Source organism: Syngnathus typhle, linkage group LG11 (genome assembly GCF_033458585.1).
Source record: "Syngnathus typhle isolate RoL2023-S1 ecotype Sweden linkage group LG11, RoL_Styp_1.0, whole genome shotgun sequence".
In the NCBI taxonomy this organism is placed as follows: domain Eukaryota; kingdom Metazoa; phylum Chordata; class Actinopteri; order Syngnathiformes; family Syngnathidae; genus Syngnathus; species Syngnathus typhle.
The window spans coordinates 3,229,203-3,245,787 of record NC_083748.1 but is presented as its reverse complement, the minus strand read 5'-3'; the positions used below and the strand labels follow the sequence as shown (position 1 = coordinate 3,245,787).

At 40.9% G+C, this 16,585-nt stretch overlaps 3 protein-coding genes across 4 annotated transcripts in view; 1 reads left to right on the top strand and 2 right to left on the bottom strand.

The window, feature by feature from the left end:
* Positions 1–16,585, bottom strand: part of cbfa2t2 (CBFA2/RUNX1 partner transcriptional co-repressor 2) — a 49,563-nt gene that overhangs the window by 32,769 nt on the left and 209 nt on the right. The window contains exon 2 of the mRNA XM_061290703.1: positions 9,266–9,392. The gene's annotated coding sequence lies outside the window, so the exon portion shown is untranslated. The remainder of the gene's footprint in view (positions 1–9,265; positions 9,393–16,585) is intronic.
* LOC133161949 (uncharacterized) lies at positions 10,759–13,537 on the top strand. Its single transcript, XM_061290701.1, has 2 exons — positions 10,759–10,961; positions 11,484–13,537. Exons 1-2 carry the CDS (start codon positions 10,887–10,889, stop codon positions 13,245–13,247), a joined length of 1,839 nt encoding a protein of 612 aa, XP_061146685.1. The 5' UTR covers positions 10,759–10,886; the 3' UTR covers positions 13,248–13,537.
* On the bottom strand, positions 13,486–16,296 carry LOC133161952 (uncharacterized). 2 transcript variants are annotated; one of them, XM_061290705.1, is made up of 3 exons: positions 15,838–16,103; positions 14,377–15,252; positions 13,486–14,269 (listed from the first exon to the last, which is right to left on the bottom strand). In XM_061290705.1, the coding sequence occupies exons 2-3, from the start codon at positions 15,238–15,240 to the stop codon at positions 13,943–13,945; spliced, it is 1,191 nt and encodes a 396-aa protein (XP_061146689.1). In that variant the 5' UTR covers positions 15,241–15,252; positions 15,838–16,103; the 3' UTR covers positions 13,486–13,942. The 2 variants fall into 2 exon arrangements, with proteins under 2 accessions (XP_061146689.1, XP_061146690.1); XM_061290706.1 differs by having other exon boundaries at positions 14,377–16,296.

Sequence of the window (16,585 nt, the reverse complement as noted above, 5' to 3'; positions counted from 1 at the left end):
CCCAGATCGGGCCCTGTGATGGTAAATGTGAGCCAGATTTGAGTGGTCTGATGGACCACGATGAGCAAATCTGGAAGGTTCTGGAACCGGTGTAGTCTCGGGGGGCCCCCGGAGTAAAACATTAACAGGTGGCGGTCTCGGTGGAAAAGACCCACGCGGTGACCGAGGGAGAGTGATACTTTTGAGGGAGGGCTCACAAAACCCTTGCACGCACGGCACAAAACGAAAAGTGCACACATGACGCATGCGCTAACAAATATTGGCCGCCAGTAGAAAACACACAAATCTTAACAAAAACAACACACTCTCATGCAAAAACAACCGGGCAGAGGAGTTGAAGGGGATGACTGCAGGTACCGCCGTCTACCTCCAGAACATTCCCCCCACATGGCAAAACACAAAAGGCCGACGTCTGGCACCGGCGCTGACCGCCCAGCAAAAGCCAAAAGCAATTAGAACTCTAATGGAAACCTGCAGGGCCTCTTTTCGTTTATTTCCCCTTTTTCACGTCAGGCCATTGGAATCCGACTCACCCCAAAGAATAGAAGGCGAATGGGAAAAATGATCGGAGGGGGGGCTTCCATCCAAAAGGACCCACATGTTTCCAAGAGGGGCTAATTGAATCAAGGGGATCTACATGGAAATGATTGACGAGTCTTCATGCTCGCTTGCAAAATACACTTTTTCTTTCCCACGGGCCTATTTAGCTTTCTGCATAGCGTCACGTTAGTGGGTTTGGGACAAGTTGACACACTGATATTGGCCTCGTGTGTGGCTAATACACAGCGACATTTTTTAGCCTTATAGGGCTGCACAATTATAGAGTTGGACACTTTCTTTGGTAGTAACTGGATCAAATAGGATGGAATAGATCTGTGGGTATAAAGCTGTAAATGTGCACGGTTGAAGGGTATTCGATACTATAAAAAAAATTGGGAATAAGTTTATGGTAGTACTTACAAATGAGACTCAACATAACAGTAGACATTTACTGTCTAAGAAATGACTCATGTTGCAAAAATAAAAAGAAACATCAGTTCAAGTCAAGGGAATACTGTCTGAGTATTTTTTTCTAAGTCTGTGACTCAATTACTTATTCTATGAAAAATATATTTTAAATAATTTGAGAAACACATTTAAATCCATGCTAATCTCTTTTGCTCCCGCCACAATTTTTCATGAACTTTACCATGGAATGTTTCTGGGAATGTACCGTGCACTTTCCACCCTTTCGTGACCTCACTTACAGCCTGGAGCCATAGAAAACAATGAAGACAAATCAGGCCAATTGACCATTTACAGTTAACCTCTCTGCTGCACCCTAGCGACCACTGTATCCCCATCATCAACGTCATCAGCATCCTCATTCCCACTCTATGTATGGAGTGGGGGGGGGGGGGGGCTTGCAGTCATGCCCTTGGACCCAAACAGACCCAGCTGGCATTGCAGCAAGGTACAACAAAACCCTGATATGAAAGCTGGCCTAAACAAGAAAACAAAACAAAAAATGAGGCGAAAGAAAAGTCCTTCTTGCATCAAGCAGAAGCTCCAGCCTGGTTTCTCACCGCCTGGTGTTTTTCTCTTGAAAGCTTTAAAGTCCAGATGGTAGAAAAAAAAAAAGAAAAAAAACTTTGCCTGGTGGATTAAGTCTCTGCAAATCCGTTGCTGAAAAGACACATAGACCCAAAAGCTGCTACTCAAACAAATGGGAGCATAATAGCTGTCGTGAGTGTGTGTGTGGGGGGGGGGGGGGGGGGGGGGTCGTTAAATATTGGATAATGCAATTGAGTAAGTGTTATGCATAGTTTATTCTCACTCTTTAATAGAGCTTAATGGGCGTAAGATCTGGGCTGACAATAGGACGGCTGTGTTTTGTTTTGAGGCACATTCAAGCGCAGATGATTAAAAAAAGAAAAAAAAGAAAAGAACGCTTTGGTTATTCATTTGTCATTTGTGCATTTTTATGACCCTTTTGATGCAGGCTGAGTATCCATGAAAGAAACAAAACGGTGCCAAGGACATGGAAGACGTTTGTTTTGGGTCAGAGTGTGCAGCTTCACACCTGACGGTAGTCAGAAGAGTCAAAATATGCTGACACAGCGAGTACAAAATGTCTAAAAATGTAAGACTGACTCAATTTTCTAAAGCAGATTGTACAATTTAAAATAAAAATAAAATTCCTCGGTCCCTCTTGCAATGTTGCTGCTGTTTTGCAGTCATCAAACCTTCACATAGATGTTGTAATGATGGGTTTATGCATTGTAATTCTACGATGACCTCCCACGCTATGTAATTGTAGACTGGTCTGCTCATCAACCGAAAACACACTTTGTGGGAGCTGTTATAAAAAGCCCTGAAACGTCCAAGTGCTCATTAAGTATAATAATGAATATTTGCCCTGCATCATAATTTATTTTATACTTTCAGCAAGGGCCTGGGATGTATTTAGAAAAACAATATCAGGCCCCTGATGAGAAAAGGGTTCACTTTGTTTCACAACTCAATTTAGGTTTTTATGCTGAATTATTTTGCAATTATTTCTTTCACTGAATTTACATTAAAGCAACTTGACTTCTGACCTTGATATATATTGTTGCGTCCCCCCCCTCACAATTTCTTTTCTCCTCAGAATGGATTGGGAGTGCAGGAGGAAAACATGTAAAACAGAAAAATATACGTATATATACCAACAAATATGTATACCAACTGCAAAACTGAAGCTCCACTCAAATGTACTTAACGGCCAGCTTTTATAATTAAAGCCTTCACATAAAACATGCAAAAATGAGGGCAATTCAATATGTTCAATATGCAATGCACCAACTGTTGAGCCACAAAAAAACAACAAGTGAGATCAGATGTGGCCTGCATCCAGAATCTCTTGAATTTGTGCTCTTCACAAGCATAATATTTGGATGCTGGCTGACAAAACTGTGAGTTACACCAGCCCTATCTCAAGGACACGCACAATCATCATCATCATCATCATCATCATTCCACCCCCCCTTCAGCCACCCACATATGCCACACGCCTTGGTCCTCCCCCTTTCGTCCAGCCTGCCCCTCCGTCCCCTCCTCCTGCCAGGCCGCCACCTGTTCTCTGCAGCATGCCGCACAGCTGCTCCACCACAATAACAAATTAAGTTCCACTGTGGCAGGAGTCATTACCTATCGCTCTTGCCATGGAGGAAAGCGTCGGCTACAAGATGGGGGGGGGGGGTCAATCGTTCTGATGAGCGGGACTTCAAGGGGAGCCAGAGGCCAAACGTGTCACAAATGACGGTAAAATAGAGAACATTCAAACGGTATGTATTGTTACAACACAGAAGCCGAAATAAGAAGTAGTAAAGTCAATAATCAATAAATACCTTATTAGTGATTCCTCAGGGAAAAAGGTGTGTTAAAAAAAAAAAAAAAAAAACTGTAGCCAATATTGCTTTGGGGAATAAATCTAATTAATTTTCATAAGGAACTTAAGATCAGGGGATGCTTTGAGAATAATTGTCCATTTTTGTCTATGTGAAGCCCTTTGAGACTGCTTGTGATTTAGGGCTATACAAATAAACTTGACTTGACTTGAAGGAACAATGGTCGTCAAGCGTGTCCAGTTGGGATTTGTGAACTTATCAATTGAATGATTCTCACGTAAACATAGCTTTAAAAAGTGTCATCTCATGACAGATTGCTCTTGTTTTGGTTTTGAAGGAGGGGGAGCTCTATTGTAATTGGATACAGGGCTGTGGGCAACCCCCAAATCTTACAAATGACCTTATACGTTCAATGTAGCTGGTTTTTTTCTTATCCATCTCAGCACTTACTGTCGATTGAAAATAAAACATCACAGTTGCTCTGGTAACAGGCTCATGTGATGTTTACAAGCACACACAAGGACAACATAAAAACTCATGTGGACCAGCCATAATTTTTCTCCTCTTTGCTGCTTCGATTGCAAAATACGCCAAACCTTCAAATTCCCCCAAAATATATCTCAGGAATCAAGTACAACCCTCTTTGTCATAAAAGTCTTCATCAAATCAAATCTCTCCTTCAGGGAGATGTCGAAGTTCATCAATTTAAGGAGAGCTGTAGCTGCCAAGCTTTTAGCCCGTGGCCTTAATGGAGTGTGTTTATCAGTTGTATAGAGCAGCCACCCATGCAGTTATTAGCAGGTGCACGCTGTAAACAGTTGTCAGGACAAAGCAGCGGCGTTAATACGATGCAGGAACAAGCCTCGCTGCTACTGTGCACTTTTACATGCGGACAGAAGATAGACATTGTGAGCCGAGGTGTTACAATAAAACCTCGAAACTCAAGGCATCCGTTTGTGCTGCCAACTATGCATCCATCTGATTGATCACATCACAATCTGTCATTATTTTCAAATCTATGTTCGTCAGTCATCAATCGTTGCAACTTCAAACCAAGCGCGTGTTTAGTGAGCAACCCAAACAATGCATCAATCCAGACTAAAGCTTTGATTGTGACAACAATGTGCTGTCTAACTCATCTTGTCAACCAGCTACTTGACAGTTTAACAAAAGGATGACTGGTCTGTTAGCAGGAGGCCCGAGTCAGAGCAGAAGTAGGCTCAGACGGGCGCTGGGATTTGCTGCGGTCATTATGGCCCCTTTGTGTGACAGCTGGCCATTGAGCCCACCCCGACATCGTGCCATCCCCATCCCCGACCGACCGACATGGCCTTGCTGCTTCTTTGTCACAGCAGCAGGATTGCTGAGTAAATCAGCTGACGTGACCTGCTGGCCAACTGAGTGTCTGGATGGCAGGATAAGATGGAAGCGTCTCATTTGAATCTCTCATACAACGGAAAAGCCACACCCTCCCAGGCTACCGGCATCTGCTGATTGATCCAATTTTATAACCTACAAAGCCCAACTAATCTCCAAGCTCAGAGTTTTTACTTAATATGTATACGTATTGAATCACATGACCGACAAGTGATTTTTATTTATTTATATTTTAATTTATTTATTTTTAAAATTAGACTAATGATAAAATATTTAATAAAATATAATAAATAATAGAATAAAATAAAGACAATAAAATATATTTTTTGAAGTCTCTCTATGCAGTGCAGAGAGCTCAACATTTTGGTGACCCGAATGTTGGCTTGAAGACATTTCCCTAAACTGGACCCCTGCAGGAGACAATGACTCTGCGATCTGAGCACACCGCACACACGTGACCTTTAACGTACGATTTCTGTCTTGGCAGGAAAGCTTCTCTCTGTTATTTGCTACTTGCCGGGTCACTGGCGGTGGACTATTTAGCGGACTTTCTCAGCAGTCGTACCATCTGTGTGAGCTCTGCAGGTGCTTGGCCTGCTGGCACACCTCCACAAAATGGGCACAAGGCTGTTTGAAAGCTGGTAGAGTCGAGCGACCCTCGCTTCACGGCAAAACCGACATTTCAAGGTTATGAAGTTAATGCCATACTTGACTTGGTTTGAAAAAAATCAAATTATTTCTGCAGCAGTAGAAAATAATAATAAAATAGCTAAGAGGAAAGTAGTAATTGGTATTTCCATACTTTGCGACTGGTGCATTTTATTTCTAAATCAAATCATTAGTCAGGCATTTCTAATTTTAAGAATGATATAAAATGAATTTGAAATGACATTAGAGTGTTTTGGGGTCATAGTCTGGGGTATATTTGAGGTTAAAAATGTGGAAATGGAGAATCATAAATATTTAGCGGGGCATCATTGCACTTTGGCTGTTCGCAAGCGGCTAGTGAGAGCTCACTGTTCTCAATGTCAGTTTTTATGGAAGCTTTTATCGTTTGAAACGGCACGAGTGGCCCTATTGGGAATTGACAATAAATAATCCATGCAATAATCCAGATCATCCGAGAAGTGGGTGGGAGGGGACGACTCATCGGGAATGGTGCGCAACAAAAGAAACACAGATGTCGGCGATAACGACAGACTACCAGACGAGCCGACGATAAGATTTTAAAATTCAAATATGGAATCATTTGTATGTGAACGACAGACCGCCGGCCGCCGCCCCGTAAAGAATCTCAAGTGGAGCTTCGTAATGAGAGGTCAGACAGAAGAATAGATGTCAGCCTTGCACACCTGTGGCCTACCTTCTGCTGCGTTCGGTTACTCTCATTATAGCCTTCTGAATAATGTAAAGGTGTATATGCATGAAGGGGACGAATCCATCTACATAATAGGGCTATCTCCCTCTCCATCTGGTCATGTCTTTGTCATCGACCCCACCTCCCTCTTGGTGCCTCATCATCTTTATATGTTCCCCAGCTGAATCGCAGTGGCCTTCAAATACCCCACCCAAGATTTTTTTTCTGTTAAAAACTATTTTTTGCATTGTTGTAAAAGTCAAAGTATTGCAGTATAAAACGGTCAAAAATGTGCGTGTGTGTGTGTGTGTGTGTGTGTGCGCACGATCCACTTGTAGTAGATCTCATTAGCCTGACGCAGGTGTTCCTAATGTCGTGGCCGCAGAGCTTTACTATGACGGTGCGACCGCAGCCCGGAGCTGACGTAAGTGCTGGGGATCCTCAGGAGAATTAACCAGGCGTCTGCCACATGACCCCGATGACTCAAAAAGCATCCTGGGCTCAGCTGATACGCGTGCCGTGCAACCCCCACCCCCACCCCCCCTGACATGACAAGCGGGAGGAAGAGGACAGAAGGACCAGCAGGCAACTAATGATTATGATGACTAGGGCCATCTTGCTAGCCTCTCGGCACCCGCCCTGCCCCCTCCTCGACATCATCCCCGCCCCTCCAAAGCGGGAGCTCTGGCCTTGGCCCGGGGTCTGGCTCCCACATGGACCTGGCAAGGCGTGGGTTAGTGGGGCTGAGGTGTCACCACCAGATACAGTCTGGCGTGTCAGCTGTCGAAGACCACAGAAGGAAATGTGAATCAAGTCTGTCAAGAGGAAGCTTGATGACGGTCAGAGATGGTCACCCTCCAGCTTTGAGTGATGTTCTGTAGTCTTATGTAACCGCACAGAGTAAACCACGTATGTATGAATTCCTAAGTATTCGCTGCATAATTATTTTTTCATCTGCAGCCACCAGCCTGCAGCAGCATCGTGGACTCGGCTGTCATAGTGGAACAGGTGGAGCAAGATAACAGTCACAACACACACGCAGACACACACAGGGCTCAGACACTGGCCCATATGGTAGACCTCTGGAGCTGTTGCCCTCAGCAGATCGGGGAGGGATGCAGAGAAGGCCGCAGGAGCAGGAGGCGGCAGAGGGAATCGGGGTCTGCGGGGGTGAATGTTAAGGGGGTGGGCCGCCCCAACTGTCCGCTGTCTTTGGGGAATTGAGACATGCATATATGTGTCTGATTGAACAGCGGGACGCTCGGCGGAAGGGGCCGCGGTCCAATTATTATTATTCTTGAGCGTTTGAGAGAGCAAAAACTAGTATGTACATGTATATTGTATATATTTGTACATGAGATAATGGATATTTTAAAGCAAGAGATAATAATACGAGAATAAAGTATTATCTATTATTCCATTTTTTTCCCACTTTCATTTTGTGGACAAAAAAAAACACAAAAAGCAATCAAAAAAAGCACATCAAACTTTGCGTCATAAAGGTTTGCGATGTGCCATGTAAAGGAGAGAAACATTTTAAGCTCATAAAATGGATTGAAAAAGAGAATGATCATACTAACATCAATGTGTCTTTTAAATAATCATATTAGTTACCGGTTGTAAACAATGAGAAAAGTTAATAATGTAATTTCATTCAATAAGTATTTTCATAATAGTGTCAACTCAGCTGCATCAAGAGGTGTTTCTCAACTTTATCGACATGAATCAAAATATTAGAAATAGCTCACAATACTGATTTCAACACCACTCCAGGATACATTCACAAAGTTACCATGAATACGCGATATACAGTATTGCACTTCCATCAACTAACTATAAATGCATTATCCATGTATACATTATTATTTTTCTCCAATGGATTAAGATTGAATGACTGATTATATGATGGCTATCCACAAAGGCAATAAAAAAAAGCCAAAAGTCAGTGGCTGAAACAATTGGCAATGTCCCACTGACCACATGTTAATGGCAGGCACACGCCACAGCCACAACACAGCTAATGTCCTATTGACCAAATAGAAATGTGTTTTCCATGTGAGGACATTGTATTCTTTGTGCCTTCTATTCATGCCAGCGTTGTTTAAAAAAAAAAAAAGGGGTCTGGTGTGAAGGATAGACTGCTGGCCACCTGCCGCTCAACATCACAAAGGCGAACAAGACTGACAGATGTACAGACTGGGGGTCAGATGGCGCACTTTGTCATCATGCGAAGAAGCATCATCACCGCCCCCAATGATAATACAGCACGCGAAAGCTCAGTTCAGCAAACTCAGAGGATTGGCCAGTGTTGTATGTTTTTGGTCTCAACAAGAGGTGTTAGAGGAGAAGTCAACTTGAAACATTTTTCTTACTGTCATTATGGTATCCAGGAATTATTTTAAACAGTAAAAAAAAAAAATACATTTCATGTAAAAAAATATGCTAGGCATAATTTGGTTGGACACTTTCATAAATACAAACATTTAAAAAAAATCGTTGAGTGCACCGTTAAAAAACACTATGACAACTTGACTCTGAACAAATGTGCTATATATACAATACTCCTATGATTTCCAATTTGGAATAATTGTCCTAAAATCAAAAGCACCAATATTTGTTGACAACCCACTTGACCTGAATAAATTCTAATACGCCACTTTCATGCACCATATGGTGGAAATAACATTATTTTTTTGGTGTTTTTAATCCCGGGACAGATTGCAGGGATATATTTTTAAAGCACATTAAATGCACCTTTAATCTTATCTAATCTTGAAGAGATTATTCCATGTAATATAAGACAGAGGAGATCAGAAAGATTAGCTCCAGTCTGTTCATATTGCATGTTCAAGCAGTGGTGTTGGTTATCTTGTGTTTATCATTGTTTGTTTGCATTTTATCCTTCCATCCGTCCATTTCATTTTTTTAAATAGTACTTTGTCCTCATTAAAATTGTTTGAGCGGGAGCCTATTCCATCTGACTTTTAATAAGAGAAACGGGGTGAACATCAGATTGAGGTAGAAATACACAAGCAACCATGCACACTTTTATGTAATATAATTTTGAGTATTTAGTGCATCTAACATGCATGTGTTTATAACGCGAGGGAAGCCAAAGTCTCCGGAGAGAACTCACGTAAGCATATGGAGAACATGTACCTACCTGTAAACTCTCACAGAAGGGCCCGAAGCGTTTTCAAATCCAGAATCTCGTGGGTTTGATGCAGAAGTATGAAACATGAGCTCAAGTGCGCAGTTCGTTTGTTGTGACGTAGTGCAGCCTTCGACCACTAGAGAGAAGCAGAGTATTAATTGTCAATTTGATAAAATGCATGCGTGGGCTAATGAATCATATTGGGATGTTTTACTACTACAAGAGATGAATTAAAATCACTTATTCAACAACATAACAATGTTCTAAGCTTGAGCAAATATTGACTGTTGCAACTTTTGCTGTTGTTTCACCTGCTGAGAAACAGATGCAACACCAGCTGACACACACACACACACAATCACACATGAATGGAACACAGCAAAGGACAACAACATCTTGAGAGACTTTTCATGAAGACAATAATTTACTTTTTCCCCACTAACTACCATAGCAGAGTGAGATTTAGACATGGCAACAATGGTGTCTTTCAGTAATGAGGCTTCTCATTGTGCAACTGCTGTAATACTGGAATTCTCGGGGATGCTCATGACCATTGCATTCGGTTTGCAGATTACATGCTATGTGTTTTTTATTTTTTATTTTAAATGAGTTTGTGTGTTTTTGTTATGTACAAAGGATTGTGAATTTGCCTATTCACAGATTGCTTTTCAAAATTGGCCTGAATTATTTGCTGAAATTTTCACACATGTAACTGGCATTATGGCGTTAAGGAACAGTCGAAGTGAAGTGAGGCACTTTATTTTAGACAAACGTAGTACTTTGTCGCTTTCTTGTGGCCACTACAGGCCTTTACAGTACAGTGTAAACCTTTTTTGGGAGAATGGCAATTACTTTTTTTTAGCAGTGAACGTCTCAATGGTCCACTTTTTTTCCGGTTTTCTTTGGTGGTGTGAGGTGAGTTTTCTTTTAATATAAAATATGTGCCTTGGCTCAATAAAGGTTGGGAAAGCCTGGCCTAAAGGTATAATGGAAACATAATAGCGAAACATAATACTGTGTGTGTATCTTAGTGCTGATTAAATTGTGTTTCTAACTTTCTTCATTGGCATTTGTACGGAAGAGGATTAGGGCCAGTGAAGAAAAAAAAAACGAGGGGTGACAGGATTCTGACTTTTTTCTCAGAATTCTGACTTTATTCTCAGAATTCTGACTTTATTCTCAGAATTCTGAGAATAAAGTCAGAATTCCGACTTTAAAGTCAGAATTCTGAGAATAAAGTCAGAATTCTGAGTTTAAAGTCAGAAATTGGGAATTCTGACTTTAAAGTCAGAATTCTGACTTTATTCTCAGAATTCTGAGAATAAAGTCAGAATTCCGACTTTAAAGTCAGAATTCTGAGAATAAAGTCAGAATTCTGAGTTTAAAGTCAGAAATTGGGAATTCTGACTTTAAAGTCAGAATTCTGACTTTATTCTCAGAATTCTGACTTTAAAGTCGGAATTCTGACTTTAAAGTCAGAATTCTGACTTTATTCTCAGAATTCTGACTTTAAAGTCAGAATTCCGACTTTAAAGTCAGAATTCTGAGAATAAAGTCAGAATTCTGACTTTATGGCGTGGGGTGGCGGAGGGAAAGTCAGTGTGGTGTGGTTTTGACCAGAGAGGACATTATGTCGTCAACGAGTGACTTTTTGCGTGCCAGAGGATTGCCGGAGGACATCATTTCACACTTGGAGGAGCAGGGGGTGAGTAAATAAAGCATTGTGTTCATTTTGGTGACTGTTGCGTATATAACTGGCTCCGTGTAGCATGTAGCTCCGTTGCTAATTGATAGCTCTTGACGGGACGCGCCGCATTTACACGTAAAGAAGCATTATGCGCATTTTTGTTCATTCAGTACTCAGTTTCATTAAACCGATGACGTAATGCACGATTATAAATATATATACACGTCACGGCAACGTCACATAGCGTCGGTAAAACCCCTTATGCCTTGCTGACTCTCCATACCACAATCCAACGCTAGATCATTTTAAGTATTTACACACTCACATTAAGTCAACTGATGATTGAAATAGTGTATAAAATGAAATAAAAAAACACATAGACTTCAGGTATAAATGTGGCTTAATAAATTCTTAAAGATTAAACAGTTGCAACATGTTTGTCGAGTGTGGATTTGATTTACTATAAGTATTATATTTGTGCTTCATTCTTTCAAATTAAGTGATTGTGTGTGACAGATTTCTTTTTCTGTCATCGTGCAGATTGACAGTGATGTCATCGCACTGATGGACGATGCCGCTCTTGCCAATTACATCCCTCGCTATGGAGACCGCATTGCACTCTTTAATTTTTGCAAGACAAAACAGCCTACATCCAAAAGAAAAAACGGACTTTTAGAAAAACTACGTGAAAAAATGAAACTCAGGAAAGACAGTGACAAAGAGGACACCACCTCAAAGACACAACCACAAGAGACAAAGAAGCAGAAAACAACAAGAAATATTGCGATCGGATGGATACACAGTGATGGAAAGATGACCAAACAGGTGAGGGAGAAGCAGGGAGGGGGTACCAGAAAACTTCAAATGTCCACAGAAGCTGGGTTGAAAGACATTCTCAAGGAAGGAAAACAACTATTTTTCCCAAATGGGATTTCTCCCAAAGGATCAGAATTGGACTTTGAGTTTGAGGTTTGGGATTTCAAACAAAACTGCCTCACTGATGACACCTGCCATTCCATCGGCTATATGTACGAGGCTGCAAAGCTAACATTGTTGCGTTTTTACATTGCAACAAGACCAAAAGAGAACCAAGATGATGTCCACACACATGAGGAAGTTACGTCAGACAATGGCAGTGAATACAATGCCGCAGAAAGTGACGAGGTCTCTGTTTATTCAAATGAAGTCTACCAGCTATTCAACATTTCTGTTGATTCAGAAATTACCTTTGGTCCCACATATGACACACAGGAAGATACAGAAGTCACAATGATCTACGATGGTCCTGCTATGCCCCTCAATCCACCTGATCCACAAGATGTGTTGACTATAACTGTCCACTCCAGTGACACATTGAATGATATGATAAGAGCATTCTGTAAAGAAGAAATACTGAACAAACCACTCAGTGTGAAACGTATACTCCCAGGTGATAGAGAAGAAGCAGGTGTTGGGTCTGGAGTACTGAGAGATGTTCTCACCTGTTTCTGGCAGGAATTCTATGACCGATGCACCCTTGGTACATCAATTAAGGTGCCATTTATCCGTCATGATTTTTCTGCAGCAAAGTGGAAAGCAGTTGGGAGAATACTTATAAAAGGTTACCAAGAGTGTTGCTATTTCCCAAACAAACTTGCGTTTCCTTTCCTTGAGCAAGTGCTTTTCAACTGTGTCTACAGTGATCCAAAGGCCCACTTTCTGCAGTTTGTGAGCAGCCAGGAGCGTGACGTTTTGATGGACGCAATGAAGAACTTTTCAGAAGTGGACCAAGATGATCTTGTGGAAGTTCTTGACAGCTATGGGTGTAGAAAGAGGATCACACCTGAAACCTTTCCCACAATACTGCAGGAAATAGCGCACAAAGAGCTTGTCCAAAAGCCCATGTTTGTTATTGACTGCTGGAGGGAGGTTACTTTTCACCATGACTTCATAAGTCCTGATGCACTTAACAAGTTGTGCTCTGACTTGCAACCTACTTCCAAAAAGGTCTGCCAACTGCTGAAATTTCCAAACGATTTAACCTCAAAGCAGAAGGAAGTGGTAAATCATCTGAAAAGGTTCATCAGAGAGTTGGATGAACTCAAGCTTCAGAAATTTCTCCGGTTTTGCACTGGATCTGATCTTATTGTCACCGACACCATCCTTGTGGAGTTTCAACAAATGACAGAGTTTAGTAGAAGACCAGTGGGGCACACGTGTGGAAAGGTTTTGTACATTGCTGACAGCTATGGAAATTTCCCAGACTTCCGATCAGAATTCAATGCCATTCTTGAAAGCAATATCTGGGTCATGGATATTGTTTAATTGTGTCAATAACCATAAATCCGTTAATTATCCGTTGTAAGTTGCATCAACACAACATATTTTGTTCACTGTTCATATTGGTCCGTTTTTAGAATTTTATAGAAACAGCTTGCATTTGGCATTGTGTTCCAGTTATATAAAAGTTCTAGGGCTTTATTAAAATGACCCAAGATGTTATGCATAACCATTGGATGGTTGTTTTCAGCAGCTACATAGTATTAAGTGAATGCTTCTGTAATGAAGAGTGGTAATATTTTATTGCATTCAATAAACTCACTCTTTATCCACTATGTATTTCCAGACTGCACCTGAATGTTGGTATATAAAAATAAAGTATTATGTTGTACAGATGCCTTCTATGAAAAGACACAATTTTTAATATACAAGTAATACATTAATACTTAATACATATTTAAGCAGTCAAATTCAGGACATTTCAAGCAAAATGTAACATCTTGGTTTTTGTTAGTCACAAATGGAAAAGAATAACCATAGATCCGGTAAGCATAGTTAAAAAAAATTCAATTTTGCAATGAATTATTCTGTTTAATTTGGGTCATTAAGGAATATTTAAAGGTCAAGAAGGCATTGTAGGACTAAAAAAACATAGTAACTGAGTATACAGACTACTGATTAAAAAAAATCAGTTAAATTATTTTTCTGAGGAGTTTATATGTATTACATCAATACGCTTGTCAAACAATCTTCAGTAATTCCTCTCTCAACATAAGATACAAGTCACTTGCATGCAACGGATCTGATGGAGCGTGCCATTCATTTTCCTCCATTAGCAGACAACACAGTTCAAATACAGTTTCATCGCAAGGAAACTGGCATTTTGGAGTGCACTCTTCCATACACGCAGTGATATCTTGCATTCCAGTGGGTTTTAGTCGATCCTCGGCACTGTGCATGGCAGGGAATGAATACATGACGACTGGCCGGCCTGAAGCTGTATCACCGTTCGACCTTGGTCTTATTTTGTGTGAGTTCCATGTGTTCACAACTTCATCCAGCTCATCCTGCACAAGAGCAGCATAGTTAAGTATTTAAGTACATTGTTATTTTTTATTATTCAATTTATTCATTTCAACTTCAAAAACATGATGGGAGATACAAAATATTTTACCTGCACAAGATTAAGAAAGCAGAACTGGATAAGACTTTTATCCAGAAAATCTCCTGTGTAGTGACCATCCTCCTGAAGAGTTTGAAATAAATTAATCCAGAACTGTGCGCTCTGTTTGCGAAGGATGGACCACCACCCTTCAATGCGCTGATTGGCAGTACTTCTCCCGTAAAGAAAACTTTTCTCCCCAGCAAAATTGTCAGAGTGGTTTTGTCGCAAAAACACTTGCATCTGTTCAACACAACCATTTTCTGTGCCCCTGTCTGCACGGATCCTCTCTGGACATCCACCAATGCGCGAAACTGTTTTGATAAAATAACTTGCAATCACCTTGGGATCATTGTTTGTAATATAGGCCTCTGCCCATAACACATACCGGCTAAACCCATCAATACAACCATGGATGCAAATCCCATAGGGTTTTAATTTATCATAGCCATCCATGTGCCAAAGAGCATTTGGGCCTCTGCAGCTGTACTGGCGTCTTCTAAGGCGTCGTGCTCTTCTTAATTCCACGCCGACTGGGTCAACCAATTTTATAATTTGTCTTATTGTATCTTGTGAGACAACAAATCCTTTTTGAATCGCACGTAGATGAAGCCAGCGATAACCTTGCATCTGGCCACAAGTCAGGATTTCATGCTGGACAAAAGCCAACACATCTCCCAGGTCCGACTGATTCTTTCTTCGGAACAGACCAAGTCTTTTACAAGTTCTCTTCAGAGTCCTAATACTTATAATAGTCTGAGCATTATGTGCTAAAACTGCAAGTATTTCCTTGTTGCTGAATGCAAGTCTAAAGCATAGCTTGATTAAGTCATCCAAATCCGGCTTTTCGGGCACTGGTTGAGTTGCACCCTCCATCAGTCACTTTATCTGCACAACAAAGTAAAAACAATTACAATTTGTCAAACACAACAGTGGGCATTTTGAAAACATGACTTTATGACAGTATGCTTATTGTATAAAGTTGTTTTTAATACTAATACTCCTGGTACGATGTCAGGTGTAACATCACTAAACAAGTCTCATCCAGTGAGTAAATAAAGACGTGCGTGTGTGCATGATTATCCTTCAAATGATGTAACCTTGAATTGTGGTGCGTAGAATCACCACTCTTAAACAACAGTGTGATCAGTGTATTGAGTTAAATATAAGGTTAATTTAATGATATTGCGGCCGGTCACAATTAGCAAGGCATAGTTTATGCCGCAAGTCGCGGTGTTTTACCGACGCTTTGTGACGTTGCCGTGACGTGTATATATATTTATAATCGTACATTACGTCATCGGGTTAATGAAACTGACTACTGAATGAACAAAAATACGCATAATGCTTCTTTACGTGTAAATGCGGCGCGTCCCGTCAAGAGCTATCAATTAGCAACGGAGCTACATGCTACACGGAGCCAGTTATATACGCAACAGTCACCAAAATGAACACAATGCTTTATTTACTCACCCCCTGCTCCTCCAAGTGTGAAATGATGTCCTCCGGCAATCCTCTGGCACGCAAAAAGTCACTCGTTTACGACATAATGTCCCTCTGGTCAAAACCACACCACACTGACTCTCCCTCCGCCACCCCACGCCATAAAGTCGGAATTCTGACTTTATTCTCAGAATTCTGACTTTAAAGTCGGAATTCTGACTTTAAAGTCAGAATTCTGAGAATAAAGTCAGAATTCTGACTTTAAAGTCAGAATTCCCACTTTAAAGTCAGAATTCTGAGAATAAAGTCAGAATTCTGAGAATAAAGTCAGAATTCTGACTTTAAAGTCAGAATTCCCAATTTCTGACTTTAAACTCAGAATTCTGACTTTATTCTCAGAATTCTGACTTTAAAGTCGGAATTCTGACTTTATTCTCAGAATTCTGAGAATAAAGTCAGAATTCTGAGAATAAAGTCAGAATTCCCACTTTAAAGTCAGAATTCTGAGAAAAAAAGTCAGAATCCTGTCACCCCTCGTTTTTTTTTTCCTCACTGGCCCTAATCCTCTTCCGTACATTTGAGCTGCGGCAGCTCTTTCCAGCACTTCTGAGGGAATTGCACTTTGTGTTTACACGCTATGTGAACAAGAAGCACTTAATTTGAACTGGGTTGTGTTACAGTAAGTGTGCAATGGTGTCACTCTCAATTAGTTTTAATTCTTACTACTTCGTGGATAAGCCTCTTTGCAGGACAACATACTGCGAGGGCGTGCAACTGT

What these genes read in the sequence shown, in the direction of transcription:
- LOC133161949 (XM_061290701.1), top strand. Translation starts at nt 10,887, where the DNA reads ATGTCGTCAACGAGTGACTTTTTGCGTGCCAGAGGATTGCCGGAGGAC. An exon ending in CACACTTGGAGGAGCAGGGG is followed by an intron (nt 10,962 to 11,483) that starts GTGAGTAAATAA and finishes GTCATCGTGCAG; the next exon opens with ATTGACAGTGATGTCATCGC.
- LOC133161952 (XM_061290706.1), bottom strand. Translation starts at nt 15,240, where the DNA reads ATGGAGGGTGCAACTCAACCAGTGCCCGAAAAGCCGGATTTGGATGAC. An exon ending in GCTTTCTTAATCTTGTGCAG is followed by an intron (nt 14,270 to 14,376) that starts GTAAAATATTTT and finishes GCTCTTGTGCAG; the next exon opens with GATGAGCTGGATGAAGTTGT.